Source organism: Trichosurus vulpecula, chromosome 4 (genome assembly GCF_011100635.1).
Source record: "Trichosurus vulpecula isolate mTriVul1 chromosome 4, mTriVul1.pri, whole genome shotgun sequence".
NCBI lineage: Eukaryota > Metazoa > Chordata > Mammalia > Diprotodontia > Phalangeridae > Trichosurus > Trichosurus vulpecula.
In genome coordinates this window covers 96,422,574-96,444,548 of record NC_050576.1, presented here as the reverse complement: position 1 = coordinate 96,444,548, position 21,975 = coordinate 96,422,574, and the positions used below count along the sequence as shown (strand labels likewise).

The window sequence follows — 21,975 nt, the reverse complement described above, 5'->3', positions numbered from 1 at the left end:
TCAGAGGAATAATCTTGAAATCTAAGTCTATTAGGCATTAAAAACACATAAACATACAAATAAAGAAGAGAACTAAATTAACTATTTGTGAATTGGGAATCAGGATATCCTTGACCATGCTACAAAATTTCTATGGTTTTGTGAGAACTTGGACTCATTAATGTTCCTAAAGGTATTATAGAAAATCAGATCAAAATAACCAAGATAAAAACTGGTCTGGTGACTTGCCAAACATTTTTAATTCAGTGGTTTAGGGATTTGTTTTTCCAGGGAAAATATTTTGGACGTTTAGATGGAAATAATTAGAAACATATATACTTGAGAGAAATTTCCCCTTCATTCTGTTTTGATAGAGCTAGAACACTCCAAATTAAGTGAGTGATGCCTTTACAGGATTCATATTATAAAATCAAGAAAAGCAGGATTATAATATTTTTAGATAAAATAGACAATTATTTCATAGTCTGCAAAGTAGAACAAGGTATGAATGAAACTTTCAATTACATCTTAGAAGAGTTAACCAGCCTTCAGGGGTTTTCGGTAAGGGGTGGGTAAAAACCTTTTTTTTTGCAGTGGTACGAGATTTCATCCCTTCCTCTATATTTATCTTTCTAAGGATATATATTCCCATTAGCCAGGCCTGGGAGATTATATATGATTTCTAAAAATAAGTATGTCATTCACTCAATTAAGGTATAAGAGCTACTAGTCCATTAAGATTAGGAAATCTACTCAAATAACACGGTAGATTATAATCTCACTTACAAGGAGCATTTAAGTTCCGCTTCATTAAGAATGGTTAAATCATGCTATATTCTAATAACTCATATGGCCTTTCTGAAAACCAGTATATACAGGGTATTCCTAAAGTCTGGACACATAGGGAAAAATGCATATTTTCAAGAAATGAAATGAATAAAATTTTGAACATTTTATTTAATTAAAATATTTACAAATAACATCTTCAATACGATTTCCATCATTTATGATGCAAAGGTTGATGTGGTTTGCAGGACTCACATGAGCTTGATGCAATAACTCCAAATTGCCATCAATTTTCCTATGTGTCCAGACTTTAGGGACATCCTGTACATCTTAACAAAACAGATCAGCAACTGTGCTACGGTTTCAAATTTTAGAATGTAGATTGGGGTATAGAGAATGCAAGAGATATGGAGTGAAGTTAAGTAGATTTGTTTTCACCGTGTTTGCTTTGAGTTTGAGATGTCTTTTGCATAACATGCCATAGAGGTATATAATAGAAAGGAAAAGTTCAAGATTAGACAGATAAATTAGAGAGGGAAAGATCTGCTGGAAAACTACTAACATATTCTAGGTAAGTGGTACCAGTAACCTGAATTATGTTGATGACAATAGGAATGTAAGGAGGGCATATATGCAGCAGATATTTTGGAGGTAGAATTAACTAGACTTCACAACATATGAGCAGTGTAGATTAAGGTAGTAGGAAGAGTAAAACATGTTCATTTTACATGAAAAAGAAAACAAGATAAGAACATGAAAAATATGTTCTGTTTCCTCAACTCTTAGAAGTGGCCAGCATGACAGTAGTTATGCAAAAGGAGTTTTGCTTGTTTTCCCCCCGTGTTTCTCCTGAATTCATTGGAACAAACTGTCTAAAGAAATTTCTGCAAAAGAACAGAATGTGAAAGCTTTAATGAATCTTAGTTATTATTTAACAGAATCTTTACATTTTAAAGAAAAGAAAACCAGGATCTTAAATGCTAAGTGAGTTGCTTAACATCACAGTTAATAAGTGATAGAATCAGGATTTATCCATATATGAAAGACTAGTCTTTAGACAAAAGATGGTGATTATCATTCCACACAGCAATGATAAAGTAAAAACGCAGCAATATCTTATTAGTATGGAATTTGTAACAATTTAACCCAAACATGACCGAAGTTTATTTACCACTGTATTAGAAAAAAAAAGATTTCAAAGATAACATGATGAAATATTGCAGGGGAAAGTTAAGGTAGTTGAGGGAACTGGTTATTTGTGAGGGATTTCATAAACGTATGATTGATTTACAAACTAATGTCATTAAATAGAGAGTGCTTTAAATAGATTTTTTCATTCTGTATGTTGTCTTTTGTCTTCTCATTTGTAACTTTTTCATTTGAAAAGATTAATTAATCAATCATTGTAAAAGTTATTTTTGTTGTACTTGTATTGTTGTTATTTATTCTTTTTCTATTGCTTTTGATGATACTTTAAAAAAGTGAAAAGAGAGAGAAGAAATATCTAGTTTGGGACATGAGAGAGAAGAAGATTATTCAAAATAATCTCACAAAATCAAGGTGCACTAATAGATTTCTACACAAAGAGGGCTATAGCGTGTGGGAGTAGCTGGCACTTGAACCTGACTATCATCTGAAGTGGCCAAAGGGCCAAGAATACACACACATACAAACAGTTGGATAAAGAAGTGAATTTCTCTTAATACGGAAACAAGATGGAAAGAAAAGATAAGAAAAGAGGGACTACAATGAAGGTTTGGTTTAGGGAGGGTTTATTTGTTTTTTAGTTCAGTCATGTCTAAATATTTGTGAGCCCTTAGCCTTCTCTGTGGGATGTTATTGGCAAAGAAACTGTAGTGTTTTGCCATTTCATTCTCCATTGTGTTCCCATTTTTACAGCTGAGGAACTGAGGCAAAGAGGGGTTAGGTGACTTTGTCCAGTGTCACACAGCTAGTAAATGACTCTAGATTTGAACTCAAATCTTCCTAACTCTAGGACTAAAGCTCTATATACTGCATCGCTTGTGTGCCACCAGGGAGGACTTAGTCCTAAGCAAAAACATTCTTACTAAGGATATACAAAAATATTTATTTCTCTTTCTATTTTGGCAATGAATTGGAAACTGAAGGGGTGCCTGTCAAGTGGGGAATAATGGAACAAATTCTGGTTTATAAATGTGATGGAATACTGTAAGAATGATGAAATGAGAGAAACCTGGGGGGACATTTATGAACCAAAGCAAAGTGAAGTGGATAGAACCAAGAGAAAAGTTTATATAATGAAACTGAAAAATTTAGGAACTCTGATCAAGATGATGATTCTAGCCACTTGCTAATAGGGTGGTGAAAGACTCAGAAGGCAGAGTGAGATACATATTTTTAAGTATGGCTAATGGAGAAATTCATTTTTCTTGACCATACACAATGGGCAAGGAAAGAAAGCGGGTTTCAGCTGACTAAAAAAAGAAATTTAAAAAAAGACAAAAGTGAACCTGAACTATGTTGTCCCACTCTAATTGGACATTGCAGTATCTGGTTCAGTGAGTGACTGAGATGGTTTGTATAAATCAGAGATAGCTAGTTTGATAAGCTTAGCAATTTTTTGGTTGGAAGAGAATGGCTGTTCACATAAAAAGCTAACACTTCTAGGTGCCCTCTTAAGGGAAATGATTAATTGAAAGAACTTATAAAGAGTGGATTTAAGTAGACAAAAGGGGATTCCCCCAGAATGAACAGTGGTAAAGATTGACAGTCAATCAATGTGTAGAGGAACCTTTACCATACCCCACAACCCTTCAGCTTCCATGTGTTATAGATGTTCTGAAATGTACTGAAAAATGGGGAAGCTGAGTCTGCAGTTGTGAGCTACACTAAAGTCATGAGTTTTCCTCTTTCATGTGTTTCCCTCCCAGGTTTCTGCAAGTGTGTGTCACCCTCTTCATCATAGCTTTTGAATGTATTAGTGGGAGTGTGATCTGGGCTTAGATGAACATTATACTACATTTTGTTATTAATATTTTAATAACATTTAATGCATTGTTATCTATAATATTTTATCTTTGCCTCATTGTTATGTAACTGGCTATATTTAAGATTTCAAAGAGTCATTATTATGAATAGCTGGTTCTACAAATACTACATGCACTTGGAATGTGTTACTTTGAGTTTGTAGAAAGAAAACACATTGTGTGGGGTCTCAAAAGCAGAGTACCAAGTAGGGAAAATGTATTTCTCCTCAGGCGAGTGACTCCTAGGACTTAGAGAGAGTTTAAATGGAACCATATGGTGGCTTATCTCTGAAGTTTCCACAATGTAACTCTAGTAATGCCCTACAGAAATAGTCCGATCTTTAAATAGGATATTGTCAATACCTACACAGCACAGAACTTGGGGTTTTGTCTCACAACTTCCACTTAGGCATTTCTCTCCTGAATCTACTCTGGAGTTTCTCTACTATGCCACAGAAATGTTTTTTTTTTCCTTAGGAACTCATTATAATCCTGTGATTCACATGTTGAAAGTAGATTCTGTCCTTGTGATCTCTCCCTCTGACTAGATGACTCCTCCTGGAATCTCCATTTAAGGAGAGCTCCCAGGCCAGTCATGTCTTCGTTTCTCTCTCAATCAGCTGTACTCTGTACCTTTTCTACTCTGCTCCCTGGCTGGATATCTTTACCATAACCTACAACCCTTCAGCTTCCTCTTATGTAATCTTTCTGCATTAGATTGTAAGCTCCTTGAGTTCGGGGACTGTCTTTCTTTATACTCATATTTGTATTCTTTGTGTTTAGAAATTTATCAGGCACATTAGTAAGTTCACAATAAATGTCTCTTGTTGTTGACTAGGCATGTAAAAACACTTCACAAGGTTTGGCTTGACCCACAAAGCTATTTTTATGCTAACAGGTCTAAGTTCTCAGACAGATCACCATGAGAGGTAAGTTCAGACTCTGGGTCCTGGGATGTGATCTTGCTGAAGAGAAATATATTTCCCTTTCTTACCACTCTAACTCTTGAGCCTGTATTAAATATGTTCTGTATCCACATTGTGCATAATATTTACACAACTAGCCATTCATAGCAAGGAGATGTTTAGATATTCAACATTAACCATTGATTTAATAAAAAAAGAAAATATATATTGTACTAAATAATATTTGTAGATAATATATTAAACTAAAAGTATATCTTTCACTAAATGGAACTGAGTACAAAATGAACAGAGAAATCTATCTAAACTACATGAGTAGTAATATGAAAAGAAACGTATAGGGCCATGTGAAGTCACTGTTTAAGAATTTCTTCATGTATAAAACAGAGATGCTACTGAATTGCATGATACACAAGTTGCAATGGTATTGCTAATTTTTTCCAGTGTTATCTAGCTCAAAATCCTGTTTTCAACTAAAAATATGGTAGATTTCCACTTATAAACCCAGGGCATTTTGTTACGATGGAAATTATTATTGCAAGGTACCAAATGGGTATGCAATCACATTTATATTTATGTAAAATGAACCTTTGTTCACTCTACTAAATGTCTCACTGCAGGTTTTTTTTCCTTCATGTTCATACATGTTTTGTCAAAATATGGGCTCACATGTGATCCTTCCTTGAGTTAGCAATCTTCAAAGAGACAAATCAGTGAAAAACAATCTCACTTCAAGAGCGTTTTGGCAAAGCTGTCCAGTTCTTCTCATGACAGTCTATCCATTCAGAACCCACTTGGGTAGTACCAGGAGAGCACTGATACCATACTTTGTCACCTTCATGATATTCTGTTTTTCCATCATTCATTTTCTCTCTAAAGTCTATGTTAGGTGGATCTTTACATTTTGGAACTAAAGAAATTATGCAAAATATACATTTTTCTAAGAGGATTATGAGACCAAGAAACATTATTTTTAAATGATTTAAATTGACTTTTGATACTCTGTGCCCAAGTATCTGTCATTCTTTGGTTCATCTAGGAACATAGAGACAAAAATACAGTCAGATGTAAAACAAAAATGAACCCATTAAACAGTACAGTTTACTAATTTCTCCACAAGCCCCAGGTATCTACTAATTCTAAGAAATGAACCTTCTGTTCCATTTCAGCTTACCTTGTCCTACAGTGTAGGAAGACCGTAGGATAAAAATGATCATGAGATGGTATAATATCATGGTGCTTCCCAAGAGGAAACGACAAAGATATTTGTGAGTATTTTGCTTTCAATCCTATTTTCATTAGCTTTCTTCCAGTCTAGTGCTGTGCTTCTGTCTTATGTCATCAGGGAAGTTCATCATCCTTTCTTTGTAAACATCAAAGTTCACAGACACTTGTGCAAAATCAGTAAATAATGGCTTAGCAAGACTTTTCCTGTAATTTACTGGATTTATTACAAGATATTTGATTTGGGGAAATCATTTAGTAAACAGAAGGAAGAGTAGTTCAGGAAACTTTTTATATATAGCTGATGTCCACTGCCATGCACCTATGACAATTCTGACCATCCAAAATTTACATATCACTTTCAGTTTTGCAAAGAGCTTGATATATGGTGTCTCTATTGATCTTCTCAGAAACCCTATGAAGTAACTGTTATTACTACCCCCATTTTGCAGATGAGGACATTAAGGTTGATTGAAGTTAACTAATTCACTGGGGTGGAATTTGAACTCAAGTCTTCCTGATGTCAAGTCTAGGACTCTTTCCACTATATACTTGATCTCCTTTGTTCATGCCTCCTGGATAAACTTACTCCAGTAATCATCAGTTCTCCTTCATGTATCTTCAGTTCTTCTGTTTTCACTGCATCCTCCCTGTCTGCTGTAAATATGTTTAGTGTATACCGCTACTAAAATGAAGTTGCCCCTTGATGATTTGAACCCACCTAATACCATTCCATCTGTCTTCTTCCCTTTCATTGCCACACTTCTTGATAATGGTATCCAAATGAAATGCTTCTACTTCCTTACCACCTACTCTATTATCAACTCTTGCAATACAGCTCCACCTCCAAAACTCTACTGAAATTACTCTTTTATCTTCAGTATGGCAGAAGTGACAACGGTTTTACACAACCTGTGACGATTCAAGGAACTCTTTGGTTTTCCATTTGAATGTATGCAGAACAACTAGCAAAGAAGTTGTCATGAATATCCAAATTGGTACTAAGAGATTATTAATATGCATTTCCCCCAAATACTTGTTTTGATCAGTCACCACAACTGTGACCCAGACAGGAATCTTTCACCCACATCTAACTGAGCAAGGATGTCCCTCCTTTGGTGGTCTTCTCCATCAAAACCCTATCTCTCTCAAATTCTTGATGCAAAACATGGTGCCCCTTCAGATTCATTGAGCATTTCTTGATATAATATTAACCTGGATGTGCCTCTCTTGTAGCATGTTATATATTTGGCTGACCATACTTTCCTAGTCACTGTCACTCAAACATATAGATATAGGTCCCCTTGTGGTCCTATATTTAGGACTGTCTGAGCCTTGGGCACTCTAGGACCCCACATCACAGGGGCAACTTATTCCAAGAATCCCTCAACTCTTCAAAAAAAAAGACTTGAGTGACTCAGAACTACTAAGTGGGGTAGGAACTTTCCAGGATTATATTAAATTTTGAAGGGGGCAAAAGGACCCTTACCATTCCAATCACAGACATTATGATGCATTTTCTCTAATATCCCAAAAGGCTAATGATCAGTCATGTTCCTTTAAACCTCAAGTTTTAAAGTCACAGCCAAAGTTCATGAAAGTGTGTCAATAACGGAATGGGTAGAGTGATTCCTGCTTTCATCTCCAAAACATTTATTCTTGTGAACAGTCATATTTTCCCAGAATTCCACTGGGGAGGTACAAAACTCCTGATTAAATTTCAGGAGTTGATTTCTTCAGGTCTATATGGTGGTGTGGTTGGGGAGACCCATAGGTAAAGTTTGAATGCACTAATATGGAGCTCTGCCCCCAAAGTAGGATCTAATTGCTCTTGGCACAGGCTGGGGATGGGGAATGGGATTGGGGAAATATGGGGGTAGAGTAAAGTCACCAAACTAGGTAATTATAGTTTACGAGTCATTCCATGATTTTCTCTCTCCTTCCCCAGCCCTCAAAGGACTTGTTGATTGCACCAAATATATAAAGCTTTCTATTTTATTAATTAATTATAACCTTTTAATATTAAATAGCAATACAACTAAGCTTATTTAGTAATTTTTATTTACATAATTTCAATGCATAAAATAGTATCACTTTTGAATCTATGGCACATTAAATAATTCATTTTATGCTTCTTGTTGCTATCAACTCATTTTTTCAGTTTCCATTATATTAATATACAGTAAGTTTCCATTTGTTTCTAACTGCTTCCGTTTATTTGAACCTTAAGGTTATTTCTAACTCTTCAAAATTACATATAAAATATCTAAGAAAATCTTAGAACATTGTTGTATGTTTTATGATACAGTATATATGAGCACCAAAGGAATTATTGAGCCAAAAATTATGGTTTATTTAGACTTTTACTGTGTGCTGCCAAATTGTCTTCCTTGGAGTTTCTACAAGACTGAAATTTCACCAGAATTGAATAAGTATACCTATTTCTCTTTTTTTATCTCAGACCCCTCCATGGCCTCGCAGAATCGCGACCTGGCCGCTGCCAGCGCCGCTGCTGGGACCTGTAAAGGGGCCGAGACTGGGGCGGGCGCGGCCCGCGGATCCCTGGGCAAGAGGTCACGGCAGGAACTGATTACCTTAATGATGTCTGGAGACAAAGGAATTTCTGCCTTCGCAGAGTCAGACAATCTCTTCAAGCGGGTTGGGACCATTCATGGGGTAGCTGGGACAGTATATCAAGACTTAAGGTACAAGCTCTCCCTGGAATTCCCCAGCGGCTTAACCATATAATGCTCCCGCTGTGAAATTTGACACACCTTGTTACCATCCTAATGTGGACACCCAAGGCATTATCTGTTTGGACATCCTCAAGGACAAGTGGTCAGCTCTATATGATGTCAGGACCATCCTGCTATCTATGCAGAGCCTGCTGGGAGAACCCAACTTTGACAGCCCATTGAACACACATGCTGCTGAACTTTGGACAAACCCTACAGCCTTTAAAAAGTACCTGCTGGAAACCTACATGAAGCAGGTGACTAGCCAAGAATCCTGATCCTGGCTGCCCAGCCTACCTTCCCTCATCTTGTGTCTATGTGTACGTGTGTGTTTCTTTTCTCTTCCTCTTAACCTTGTCTTCCTCTTCTCTCTTCTGTACAGGACTCTGTATCATAGACTGTTTTCCTTTTCTTTTTTTTCTTAAGCTCCAGTCCAGCCCCCAACATTAATGTATAAATAAAGTTTTTTTTAAAAGTATACCTATTTCTCCAGAGCCTGCCAGCATTGAATTTTATCACTTTCATTAATTTTTGCCAGCTTGATTGTTTCAAATCTAGTTTGCATTGACTGCTGCCAGAGCATTCTTTCTTCCACTAGGTCCAGTACTGTCATTTCTGTGCTCAAAAATCATCAGCCTCCAGATTTACTTCTAAGTAATTCTCCAATTGTGTCTAATATTCGAGTGCCATGTCAGTCCTCTCTATTTTATCTCAAATTACTCTCATCTGTGTAGAGGCAGGGAGTGCTGTAGAACTGAGTTGAAATATAGCCTCAGTCACTAGATTGTGACCCTTGGGCAACTCATTCAACCTCTGTTGCCTCAGTTTCCTCAACTTTAAAATGAGGATAATAATAACACCTCCTTCATGTGGTTGTAGTGAGGAAGAAATGAAATAATATTTGGAAAATGCTTTGCATGGAGTAGGTGTTTAATAAATCCTTGTTTGCTTCCTCCTTTCTGTACCAAACTGTATTACAGTCTCTTCCCTAAATATATCCTGCACATTTGAAATTACTTGCCTTTGCTCATGTATAATGTATAGACTTGAAATGCCATCCTTTCCTATAATAATATATTGAATTCTTGCCCATCTTTTAAGCCAAATAATCATTGAACAATAAACATTTAGGAAACATTTTCAATGAGCACTGTGTTAAGGGCTAGATCTAATTCCAATGATATTTCCTCACAGAAACCAAAATTTCAGAGACACAGAGAGAAGACTTTGTAGATAATTTAGTCCAGTCACTTGACAGGGTTTCCTTCAACAAGGAAAGGAAGTCCCTTGAAAGGCTATTTCTTAGCTAAAGTAACACAGTTAACAAATAGTAGAAAAGGGATTTAAATCCAGGTGTTTTTTCTTTGTCTAGCCCTTTGCTCAGTATTCCATACCTTGTACGTATGAAGTAGTGATCTGTGACGTAAATTATAATCATGCCCTGAGACCTCACATTATATTTTCTATCTCTTCAATATATTTATCTTATCTTACTGTTTATTTAGTTGGTCTAGATATGTGACTTTTCCCTTATTATACTATCACTTCAATGCTGTCAGAAACTCTCTAAACATAAGGACTAAACTTTGTGCCTTTCTTGGCACCTTACTAGAGTGCTCTGAACACAATCAGTTCTTATAGATATTTGTGAAATTGTATTTGATTAACTTTAAGCCCTCATTAACACTTTGCTTGGACCATTACAATAGATTCCTCCCTGATTTCCTTTTTTCTAAGCTTTCCCTTTTCTAATCCATCTTTCAGAAAACTGACAAATAATCAATGCCTTTACATTGCCCACAGTACAAAACATATTCTTTTTATAGTCTCTCCACAGTTGGGCTGCAATCTTCTTCTCTAGTATATTTAATTTCTTCTTATTTCCTATCATTCAGTTCAATTCCTCCAAGAACCATTTGTTGAGCACTTCCTACATAAGTTAGTGAGTCATTTATTCAACTCTTACTCTGTGCCAGACACTGTTCTGGGGATACATAGAAAGGTGAAAAGAAGTCCCTGCCCTCATACCGTTCACCTTCTAATGGGGGAGACACTGTGCAAACAACTATACACATGGAAGACATATATAAAGACTAGAAGAAAGGCAATCTCTCTTTTTTACATTTTAATAGTATTTTATTTTTTTCAAATTACATGTTAAGGCAATTTTTAATATTTATTTTAAAATTTTTTGAGTACCAAATTTTCTCCATCACTCCTTCCCCACTCCACTCTTTAGAACAGTAAGCAATTTGATAAAGGTTTTACGTGTGTGATCTTGTAAAACATACTTCCGTATAAGTCATGTTGTGAGAGAAGAAGCAGACCAAAAGGAAAAAACCATGAAAAAATTGAAAATTGTATATATCAATCTTTAGTCAGAGTCCATCAGTTCTTTCTCTGGATGTAGATAGCATTTTCCTTCATGAGTCCTTCAGAATTGTTTTGGATCATTGTATTGCTATGAAGAGCTACGTTATTCATAATCGATCATCACACAATGTTGCTGTTATTGTGTATGATGTTCTCCTGGTTCTGCTCACTTCACTTTGCATCAGTTCATGTAAGTCTTTCCAGGTTTTTCTGAAATGTACTTGCTCATCATTTCTCATTACACAATAGTATTCTACTACATTTATATGCCAAAGCTTGTTCAGCCATTTCCTAATTGATGAACATTACCATAATTTCCAATTCTTTGCCACCACAGAAAGGGCTGCTATGATTATTTTCATCCTTTCCTCTTTTTTATGATCTGTTTGGGATACACACCTATTCACAGTATTGTTGAATTAAAGGGTATGCATAGTTTGATTGCCCTTCGTGCATAGTTGCCAATTGCTCTCCAGAATGGTTGGGTCACTTCACAACATTTTTTCCTTTTATTAATTTAATACATAAAAATTATCTATTTTACTTCTCATGATGATCACTATCCTTTGTTTGGTCAAAAATTCTTCCCTTCTCCACAGATCTGACAGATAAACTATTCCTTTCTCTCCTAATTTGCTTTTGGTACCACCCTTTAAGTCTAAATCATGTACCTATTTTGACCTTATCTTGGTACATGGTGTAAGATGTTTGTCTATACCTATTTTCTGCCATAGTTTTTTCCAGCTTTCCCAGCAGGTTTTGTCAAATTGGGAGTTCTTATCCCAGAAGCTAGGATATTTATGTTCATTAAACAATAAATTACTATGGTCATTTACTACTCTGTCTTGTGTACCTAATCTATTCCACTGTTCCACTACTGTGTTTCTTAGCCAGTACCAGATAATTTTGATGATTGTTGCTTCACAATATAGTTTGAGATCTGGTATGGCTAGGCTACCTTGCTTTGTATTCTCCCCACCCACATTAATTCCCTTCATATTCTTGACCTTTTATTCTTCTGGATAAACTTTGTTATTATTTTCTCTAGTTCTACATTTTTTAGTAGTTTGATTGTGAATAAGTATATTAGGAAGGCAGAATTTATGATTTCAAAGAGAATCTCATATGTGCCTAAAAGGTCCGGAACCGCAGGATATAAGGAATTCTCTAGGCAGAAGGCAGGAGAACTAAAGCATGTATTTACACTCCACAATAACAAGCCCACAAACCAGCGTCCCCATTTTGATATTTTCATCAAAAGCTTCCAGGTCCAATAAGTCAGCCTTATAAGAGTAACCAGGAGGCCACAGAGAAGCGAGATGGTATAAGGCAAAATCGTATACATGCTTCCCCTCTACGGTAAGAAGATTACCCACTAGCCTCTAGTCAGCTCTGCTACCGGCAGCTCAGCTTCCGCTGTAGGTGTCTCCGGCTCCAACTGGAAAAGGAAAGGAGGATCTTCAAGCTGTCCTCTCCCCTCTTATAGAGTTTTTGACATCATCAAGTGCCGCCTGAACGACCAGGGCCGATTGGTTCTTGACTTGGCCCCTCCCCCAGCGTAGACCACCTTAACACACCTCCCCTCAGCCAGCACCACGACTCATCACACAGGAAGCTCTGGTCCTGCCCCGGAAGAGCAAGCCCCAGCGTCCAGGGAAGCTCAAGGAGGCAAGCTGAGTCATTCAAAGAAAACAAAGTTCATTCTGGCTACAATAAGGAAATTAATTTAGGTAGAATTGTCAGTTCTATTTTCTTGCCTCAGCCCACTAATGGACAATTGATAATTTTTCAATTGTTTAGATCTGACTTTATTTGTGTGACAAGTATTTTGCAATTGTGTTCGTATAGTTCCTGGGTTTGTCTTTGCAGGTAGACTCCCAATTATTTTTTTCTCTTTCTCTTTCTACCTCCTGCTTCTGGGCAGTGATATATAGAAATGCTGAAGATTTATGTGGATATACTTTATATCCTGCAACTTTCCTAAAGTTGTTAATTATTTCAAGCAGTTTTCTAGTTGATTCTGTAGGATTCTGTAAGTATACTATTATATCCACAAAGAGTGGTGGCTTTTTGTTTTCTCATTTCCTATTCCAATTCCTTTGATTTCTTTGTCTTCTCTTCTTCTTCTTTTTTTTTTTGTAAAAACAAGGAGCTTTTACTATAAATAAGAGGTTGAAGGGTGTGGGGGGAGGCAGAGACACTCGGGTTTCCATAAGTTAGAACACTCTTCAGGGGCCTCCCCGGCCCTCCCCCCTGCCAGAGGGGGATCAGTGCAAAGAACCAAGATGAAAGGGGAGGCGAGGGGACGTCTGGCTGGCTGGTATCACATGCAGGGGAGCAAGGGGGGTAACACTGACCGTCTGGAACGGGTACTGTACAAGCAGGGGAGAACACTGGGTCCCACATCCCACAGGCCAGGCCAGGGACACCCCTGGTGTTGTGCAAGGCCATGGGAAGGGGGTGGGGTGCGCTACACAAGGACTCCTTCCACTGTTAGTCTTGTTGATACATTAAGAGGGATTGAGATAGAGCAGACAGGACACGGACCAGGAGGCTGAGAGGCAGGAGCGGCTGGATCCACAAGCTTCACACCACAGTGCCGCTGGGGGAGTTGGCAGGCTGGGAGGAGAGGCCAGCTTTGCCAGGCCGGGCCCAGGTACAGATGAGACCCTCCTGACAGGCGGTGATGATACTGTCCTCCAAGAAGAGGAGGACGGTGAGGCGCTCCTGGGCAATCTTCTTACATACCAGGGGCTCCAGCAGGGGCACCTCATGGATTCCAGGGCACAGGGCCGTGCCCAGAACCTTGGCTGGGTCCAGGCGGCCTCGGGGGGCTGGCCCGCCCAGCTTGTCTCCGCTGCTACTGCCGCCACTGCCACCCCGGCTGATGTTGCCCAGGCTGTGGTAGCGCTTGTGCTCTTTGTCAGCACCCATGTCACGACGCTCCTGGAGGGTCAGCGTGGCAAACTTGCCGATGCTGAAGGAGGTCCCAGGCTCCGTCACTCCACCCGTGCCTGTCCCGGCCCCCTTGCCACTCACTGCCGGGTGTGGGAGGCTGTTGGAGCGGGACAGGGATTTGGGCAGGGGCCCTGGGGTGACAGGTGCAGCCTCCGTGCCGGGCCCGGGGCCCGGCCAGTGGGGGCTGGGGGTAGAGCACGTCCTCCGCCAGGTCCCACAGGCAGAACTGCGTGTCCTGGCCAGCTGAGCCGAAGCGGTAGGTGACGGCTGGGGGAGGCAGCCGGGGCAAGGAGCCTGCCTCCCGCTCGCTCCCACTTGGGGTCCCTTCCTCCTCCCGTTCTTCCTCACTCCTTGTGGTATATGGATCAAAGGCTACAGCCTTGATCTAAGACTTGTGGCCATGGCCTCTGGCCACCACTCGGGCCTCGGTGAAGGACCACATGGTGACCAGGTCATCTTCCCCCCCCCCACCCCCCCCCACCCCCACCCCCCCCCGTCACCACGTAGCACCCATCAGGGCTCCAGCACACACAGAGCAGATCTCCAAAGTAGCTTTTCATGAGGCCCCGCAAGAGCATGGAATCGAAGTGGAAGACGCCCAGGCAGCCATCCTGGCTCACGCAGGCCAGGTGACGCCTGTCCGGAGAGAAAGCAAACTCATTCAGGGGGCACTCACCCAAGGCCCACCTGGCCAGCGGGTTTCGGGGTGCCTTCCCCTTGGCAGTGTAGACGGCGAAGCCTTCCCCCTGCTTGAGTAGGCTGTACTGGGGTGGGGCAGGGCCACAGGGACAAGACACATCGTACAGATAGAGGTGGCCACTGGCGTGGGAGGCCAGGAACAGGCTTTCTGACTCGGGCAGCCACTTCAGGTGGGTCACCTTGGTCTTGTCAATCAGCCTTGTTAAATGAGAAAGCTGGACTGGCTGTGCTAACTCTTAAGGAGCAGCCTTCTTCCCACTCATCCTGCCCACTCTGGCCACAGCATGGGCAGCAGGGCAGTGTCGGGGGCAGGAGCTGGCCGTCAGATGACCCAGCCTGGGCACCATCTGTGCCATCTCGGCAAGTTCTCCCTCTCTGGGCTTCAGGTACCACCCTGTCAAACAGGGATGAAGGTCCCTAACTGGCCTCGCTGCCTGGGCTAACGTCAGGATCATAGGAGATGATGGCCATGAAAATGCTGTCCTCATTGAAGAGTTTGCTGGTATCCTTTTCAATCAGGTCTAGGTACTGGACTTGGCCCGCTGAGAAGCCCACCAGCAGGGAGATGGTCTCGGTGGCTGCAGTGTACTGGTTGAAGTCATGACAAGTAGGCTGGGTACCCTTGTAGATCCGCTTGTCAATGGGCTTGTTGAGATCTATGGACCGGTGGCTGCCTTGGCGCCCGGATCCTCCCGGATAGAAGTACAGCTCTAGGCCTAGGTTGAAGCAGACACGGTCGGTCGCCGGCGGCCGGGAGCGGCCCGGTGGGCTCCCCGGAGGCGGTAGTGAGGTCGGGCTCGCCCAGGCGCAGGAGGCTCAGGCGCACGGCGGGCAGCGCGGGCCCCAGCCCGGGCGGGGAGGGGGCCCCGGCCCCGGTCCCGGCGGCGGCGGAGGCCGGGCCGGGGCCCGGGGCCTGACCAGCCCGCCGGGCTGCGCCCTCGGCGCCGGGCAGCAGCTTGTAGAAGCCCTCGCTCGTACGGAACTGCGACTTGATCTCGGCGCAGTAGCCCAGGGCCCCAGCGCCCGCGGCTCCCTCCGTGCCCACCGCCATCTTGGGTCTGGCGCCCCTCCGCCCCTCCGCACGCCCCCGCCCCCGCGCCCCCCGGCCCGCCGCACCCCACGCCGCTTCCCTTGTCTTCTCTTCTTACTAACATTTCTAGTACAATATTGAATAATAGTGGTGATAATGGGCATCCTTGCTTCCCCTTTGTTCTTATTGGGAAGGCTTCCAGCTAATCACCATAACTGAGAAGGCTTGCTATTGGTTTTAGATAGATGCTACTTATAATTTTAAGGAAAGCCCCATTTATTCCTATGCTCTCTAGTGTTTTAAAGAGAAGTTTTTATATCAAAAGCTTTTTCAGCCTCTACTGAGAAAATCATATGATTTCTGTTGGTTTTGTTATTGATATGTTTAATTCTGGAGATAGTTATCCTAAAATTAAACTAGCCCTGCATTCCTGGCATAAACGCCACGTAGTCATAGTGCATGATCCTGGTAATACATTGCTGTAACCTCCCTGCTAGTATTTTGTTTGCAATTTTTGCATTAATACTTATTAAGGAAATTGTTCTATAGTTTTCTTTTCATGTTTTAGCTCTTCCTATTATAGGTATCAGCACGATATTTGTGTCATAAAAGGAATTTGGCAGGACTCCACCAATTTTTCCAAATAGTTCATATAATATTGGAATTATTTGTTCTTTAAATGTTTGGTGGAATTCACTTGCGAACCCATCTGGTCCTGTAGATTTTTTCTTAGGAAGTTCATTGGTGGTGTATTTAATTTCTTTTTCTAAAATGGGGTATTTAAATATTTAAAGTTTAAATATCCTATTTCCTCTTTGTTAATCTGTGTAATTTTAGTACACATTCATCAATTTTGCTTGGATTGTCAGATATATTGGCATATAACTAAGCAAACTATTTCCTAATGATTGCTTTAACTTCCTCTTTATTGGTAGTGAATTTGCCTTTTTCAGTATTGCTGCTTCAAATTTACTTTTCTTCTTTTTTTGAAAGCAGATTAACCACTGGTTTATATAACTTATTGTTTTTATCCTTCATAAAACCGGCTCCTATTTTTATTTAATAGCTACATAGTTTTCTTACTTTGAACTTTATTCATCTCACTTTTGGTTTTCAGGATTTCTAATTTGGTACCTAGTTGTGGATCTTTAATATGTTCTTTTTCTAGTTTTTTTTAGTTACATGCATTCCCAATTCGTTGGTCTGCTTTTTCCCTGTTTTATTGATGTAAGTAATTAGAGATATAAAACTTCCTATAAAAACCACTTTGACTTCCTTCCCTAAACTTTGGTATGTTATCTCATTGTTGTCATTTTCATTAATGAAATTATTGATTATTTCCATGATTTATTCTTTGACCCACTTTTTCTTTCAGGTTAGGTTATTTAGTTTCCAATTAATTTTAATCTATCTTTCCACTGCCCTTTATTGAATGCAATTTTTATTTCATTATGCTCTAAAAGGATGCGTTTAATATTTCTGCCTTTTTACATTTCAGTTTGAAATTTCTATACCTGAACACATGGTCAATTTTTGTGTAGGTGCCATGTACTGCTGAGAAAAAAGATATATTCTTTTCTATATCCACTCAACTTTCTCCAGAATTCTGTGATAACTAACTTTTCAAAAACTCTACTCACCTCCTGAGTATCTTTCTTGTTTATTTTGTGATTAGATTTACCTAGTTCTGAGAAGGGAAAGTCAAGATCCCCCACTAGTATAGTTTTGCTGTCTGTTTCCTCCTATAACTCAGTTGATTTCTCCTTTAAGAAATTGGATGCTATACCATTTGGTTCACACATGTTTACTATTGATATTATTTCATTGTCTATAATACCTTTTAGCAAGATAAAGTTTCCTTCCTTATCTTTTAGTTAGTTCTATTTTTCTTTTTGCTTTTTCTGAGATCATGATTGCTGCCCCTCCTTTTTTTCACTTCAACTTTGAAGCATGATAGATTCTGTTCCAGCTCCTTATCTGTATTCTGTGTGTTTCTTTCTGCTTCAAGTGTGTTTTGTACAAATAACATAATGTAGGATTCTGGATTTTAAGCCACTATGCTATCCATTCCCACTTAATGGGATGTCATGGTCCTTTTTGTGAATAAGGATAAACAATAATCTATGAGTTGGGCAGTGCTGGTCCTTCTTTCCTTCCTTCCTTCTTTCCTTTCTTCCTTCCCTCCTTCCTTCATTCCCTCCTTCCTTCCTCCATTCCCTCCTTCCCTGCTCCCTTCCTCCATTCCCTCCTTCCTTCCTCCATTCTCTCCTTCCCTCCTTCCTTCGTTCCCTCCTCCCCTCCTTCCTTTCTTTGTTCCCTCTTTCTCTCCTTCCTTTCTTCATTCCCTCCTTCCTTCCTTGCCTCCTTCCTTCCTTCATTCCCTCCTTCCTTCCTCCATTCCTTCCTTTCCTCCTTCCTTCTTCCATTCACCCTACTAAATGTTTCACTGCAGTTTTTTTCCTTCATGTTCATATATGTTTTGTCAAAAAATGGGCTCACATGTGATCCTTCCTTAACTTAGCAAACCTCAAAGAGTCGAATCAGGGAAAAACAAATCTCACTACAAGAGCATTTTGGAAAAGTGTCCAGTACTTCTCATGACAGTCTATCTGTTCAAACCTACTAGGGTACTACCAAGAGAGCATTGATGCCATACTTTGTCACCTTTATGCTATTCTGTTTTTCAATCATTCACTCTCTCTAAAAGCTGATTTCAGGTAGTTCTTTACATTTTGGAACTGAAGAAAAGGTGCAAAATATACATTTTTCTAAGAGGATTATGAGATCAAGAAACACTATTTTTGCATGATTTAAGTTGACTTGATACTCTGTGCCCAAATATCTTTCACTCTTTTGTTCATCCAAGAAGACAGAGAAAAAATGCAGTAAGATGTAAAACAAAATAGCCCCAGGGGGCAGAGCCAAGATGGCGGCTGGTAAGCAGGAACTAGTGTGAGCTCCATACTGAGTCCCTCCAAAAACCTATAAAAAATGGCTCTGAACCAATTCTAGAATGGCAGAACCCACAGAACAGCAGAGGGAAGCAGGGCTCCAGCCCAGGACAGCCTGGATGGTCTCTGGGTGAGGTCTATCCCACACGGAGCTGGGAGCTGGGAGCTGGGAACAGAGTGGAGCAGAGCCCAGCCTGAGAGGTGTGGACCAACAAGACCAGCAACCGGGCAGAGCATGCCCTAGTGCCCTGAATCAGTGAGCTGCGGCAGTTACGAGACTTCTCAACCCACAAACACCAAAGACTGCAGAGAAGGTTAGTGGGAAAAGCTGCGGGAGTGGAAGGAGTTCGAGGTTCAGCTTCCAGCCCTGGGGGCAGCGGAGGTGGGGCAGCTACAGCTGTTGTTACTTCCGGCTCCAGGCCCACCTGGTGGGAGGAATTAAGTGGCAGATCAGAGCAGGGGTGCACAGCCTGCCGAAGATCTAAGCCCAGTTCAGGCTGGGGGTTCTTGGGGAAGGAGGAGTGCTGGGGTGACAAAGCTGGCACCTCCCCCCCAAACGTGGAACATAGAACTCGTTAGTCTACAAGCAGTCATACCCCACTGAAAAACTCAAGGGTCAAGCTAGTTGGTTGGGAATATGGCCAGGCAGTGAAAGCACACCCAGATTCAGTCTCAGACTTTGGATTCTTTCTTTGGTGACAAAGAAGACCAAAACATACAGCCTAAAGAAGACAACAAAGTCATAGAGCCTACAACAAAAGCCTCCAAGAAAAACATGAACTGGTCCCAGGCCATGGAAGAGCTCAAAAAGGATTTGGAAAAGCAAGTTAGAGAAGTAGAGGAAAACTGGGAAGAGAAATGAGAAGGATGCGAGAAAACCATGAAAAACAAGTCAATGACTTGCTAAAGGAGACCCAAAAAAATACTGAAAAATACACTGAAGAAAACAACACCTTAAAAAATAGATTAACTCAAATGGCAAAAGAGCTCCAAAAAGCCAATGAGGAGAAGAATGCCTTGAAAGGCAGAATTAGCCAAATGGAAAAGGAGGTCCAAAAGACCACTGAAGAAAATACTACTTTAAAAATTAGATTGGAGCAAGTGGAAGCTAGTGACTTTATGAGAAATCAGGATATTATAAAACAGAACCAAAGGAATGAAAAAATGGAAGACAATGCAAAATATCTCATTGGAAAAACCACTGACCTGGAAAATAGATCCAGGAGAGATAATTTAAAAATTATTGGACTACCTGAAAGCCATGACCAAAAAAAGAGCCTAGATATCATCTTTCAAGAAATTATCTAGGAGAACTGCCCTGATATTCTAGAGCCACGGGGCAAAATAGAAATTGAAAGAATCCATCGATCACCTCCTCAAATAGATCCCAAAAAGAAATCTCCTAGGAATATTGTCGCCAAATTCCAGAGCTCCCAGATCAAGGAGAAAATACTGCAAGCAGCCAGAAAGAAACAATTTGAGTATTGTGGAAACCCAATCAGAATAACCCAGGATCTGGCAGCTTCTACATTAAGAGATCGAAGGGCTTGGAATGCGATATTCCGAAGGTCAATGGAGCTAGGATTAAAACCTAGAATCACCTACCCAGCAAAACTGAGTATCATGCTCCAAGGCAAAATATGGATTTTCAATAAAATAGAGGACTTTCAAGCTTTCTCAGTGAAAAGACCAGAACTGAATAGAAAATTTGACTTTCAAACATAAGAATCAAGAGAAGCATGAAAAGGTAATCAAGAAACAGAAATTGCAAGGGACTTACTAAAGTTGAACTGTTTTGTTTACATTCCTACATGGAAAGAGGACATGTGTGATTCATGAGACCTCAGGATTAGGGTAGCTGAAGGGAATATGCATATATATATATATATTTATGTATATATATATTTATGTATATATATATATAAGTGAATGTGTATGTATGTATATATCTATGTGTATATATATGTGTGACACAGGGTGAGTTGAAGATGAAGGGAGGATATCTAAAAGAAATAAAATGAAATTAAGGGATGAGAGAGCAACATACTGAGAGAGGGAGATAGGGAGAGATAGAATGGGGTGGATTATCTTGCATAAAGGTGGCAAGAGGAAGCAGTTCTGTGGGAGGAGGGGAGAGGGCAGGTGAGGGGGGAATGAGTGAACCTTGTGCTCATCAGATTTGGCCTGAGGAGGGAATACCATACATACTCAGTTGGGTATCTTACCCCACAGGAAAGAAGAGGGAGGAAGATAAAAAAAAAATAAAAGGGGGGGGGATGATGGAGGGGAGGGCAGATGGGGGTGGAGGTAATCAAAAACAAACACTTTGGAAAGGGGACAGGGTCAAGGGAGAAAATTCAATAAAGCGGGATGAGTTGGGAAGGAGCAAAATGTAGTTAGTCTTTCACAACATGAGTATTGTGGAAGGGTTATACATAAAGATACACATGTGGCCTAGGTTGAATTGCTCGACTTCTTAGGGAGGGTGGGTGGGAAGGGAAGAGGGGAGAGAATTTGGAACTCAAAGGTTTAAAATCAGATGTTCAAAAACAAAAAAAACAAAGTTTTTGCATGCAACTAAAAAATAAGATACACAGGCAATGGGACATAGAAATTTATCTTGCCCTACAAGAAAGGAAGGGAAAAGGGATGAGAGGGGAGGGGGGTGATAGAGGGGAGGGCTGACTGGGAAACAGGGCAACCAGAATATATGCCATCTTGGAGTGGGGGGGAGGGTAGAAATGGGGAGAAAATTTGTAATTCAAACAATTGTGAAAATCAATGCTGAAAACTAAATACGTTAAATTAAAAAAAAAAGATGTAAAACAAAAATTGCACCCATGAACAGTATAGTTTACTAATTTCCCCACAAAACCCAGGTATCTACTAATTCTAAGAAATGAACCTTCTGTTCCATTTTCAACTTACCTTGTCCTACATTTTAAGAAGACCATATGATAAAAATGATCATGAGAAGGCACAATATCATGGTGCTTCCAGAGAGCAAATGACTAAGTTATTTGTGAGTATTTGGATTTGGATTCTGTTTTCATTAGCTTTCTTCCAGTCTAGTGCTGTGTTTCTGTCTTATATCATCAGGAAAGTTCATCATCCCTCCTTTGTAAATATCAAAGTTCAAAGACACTTGTGCAAAATCATAAACAATGACTTACCAAGTCTTTACTGTAATTTACTGGATTTATTACAAGACATTTGATTTGGGGAAATCATTTAGTAATCAGAAGGCTAGAATAATTCAGAAAATATTTGTGTATATAACTGATATCCACTGCCATGCAACTATGAAAA

At 40.2% G+C, this 21,975-nt stretch overlaps 2 protein-coding genes and 1 pseudogene across 3 annotated transcripts in view; 1 reads left to right on the top strand and 2 right to left on the bottom strand.

The window, feature by feature from the left end:
- LOC118846205 (complement factor H-related protein 2-like) overlaps window positions 1-6,037 on the bottom strand; it is a 35,229-nt gene extending 29,192 nt beyond the window's left edge. Inside the window, exon 1 of one of the 2 annotated variants that reach the window (XM_036754498.1) lies at window positions 5,871-6,037. In XM_036754498.1, the coding sequence (XP_036610393.1) occupies window positions 5,871-5,931 (61 nt within the window). In that variant the 5' untranslated portion in view covers window positions 5,932-6,037. The remainder of the gene's footprint in view (window positions 1-5,870) is intronic. The other variant, XM_036754497.1, reaches the window with a different exon arrangement.
- Window positions 6,038-8,389: 2,352 nt separating this feature from the next.
- Window positions 8,390-8,963, top strand: LOC118846204 (annotated as a pseudogene).
- Window positions 8,964-13,609: 4,646 nt separating this feature from the next.
- On the bottom strand, window positions 13,610-15,736 carry LOC118846203 (dystrophia myotonica WD repeat-containing protein-like). Its single transcript, XM_036754496.1, is given in 5 exon segments — window positions 13,610-14,146; window positions 14,148-14,442; window positions 14,474-14,886; window positions 15,167-15,426; window positions 15,428-15,736. Coding segments are annotated over 5 exon segments (1,809 nt in total). The 3' UTR covers window positions 13,610-13,614.
- Between the last annotated feature and the right edge of the window lie 6,239 nt (window positions 15,737-21,975).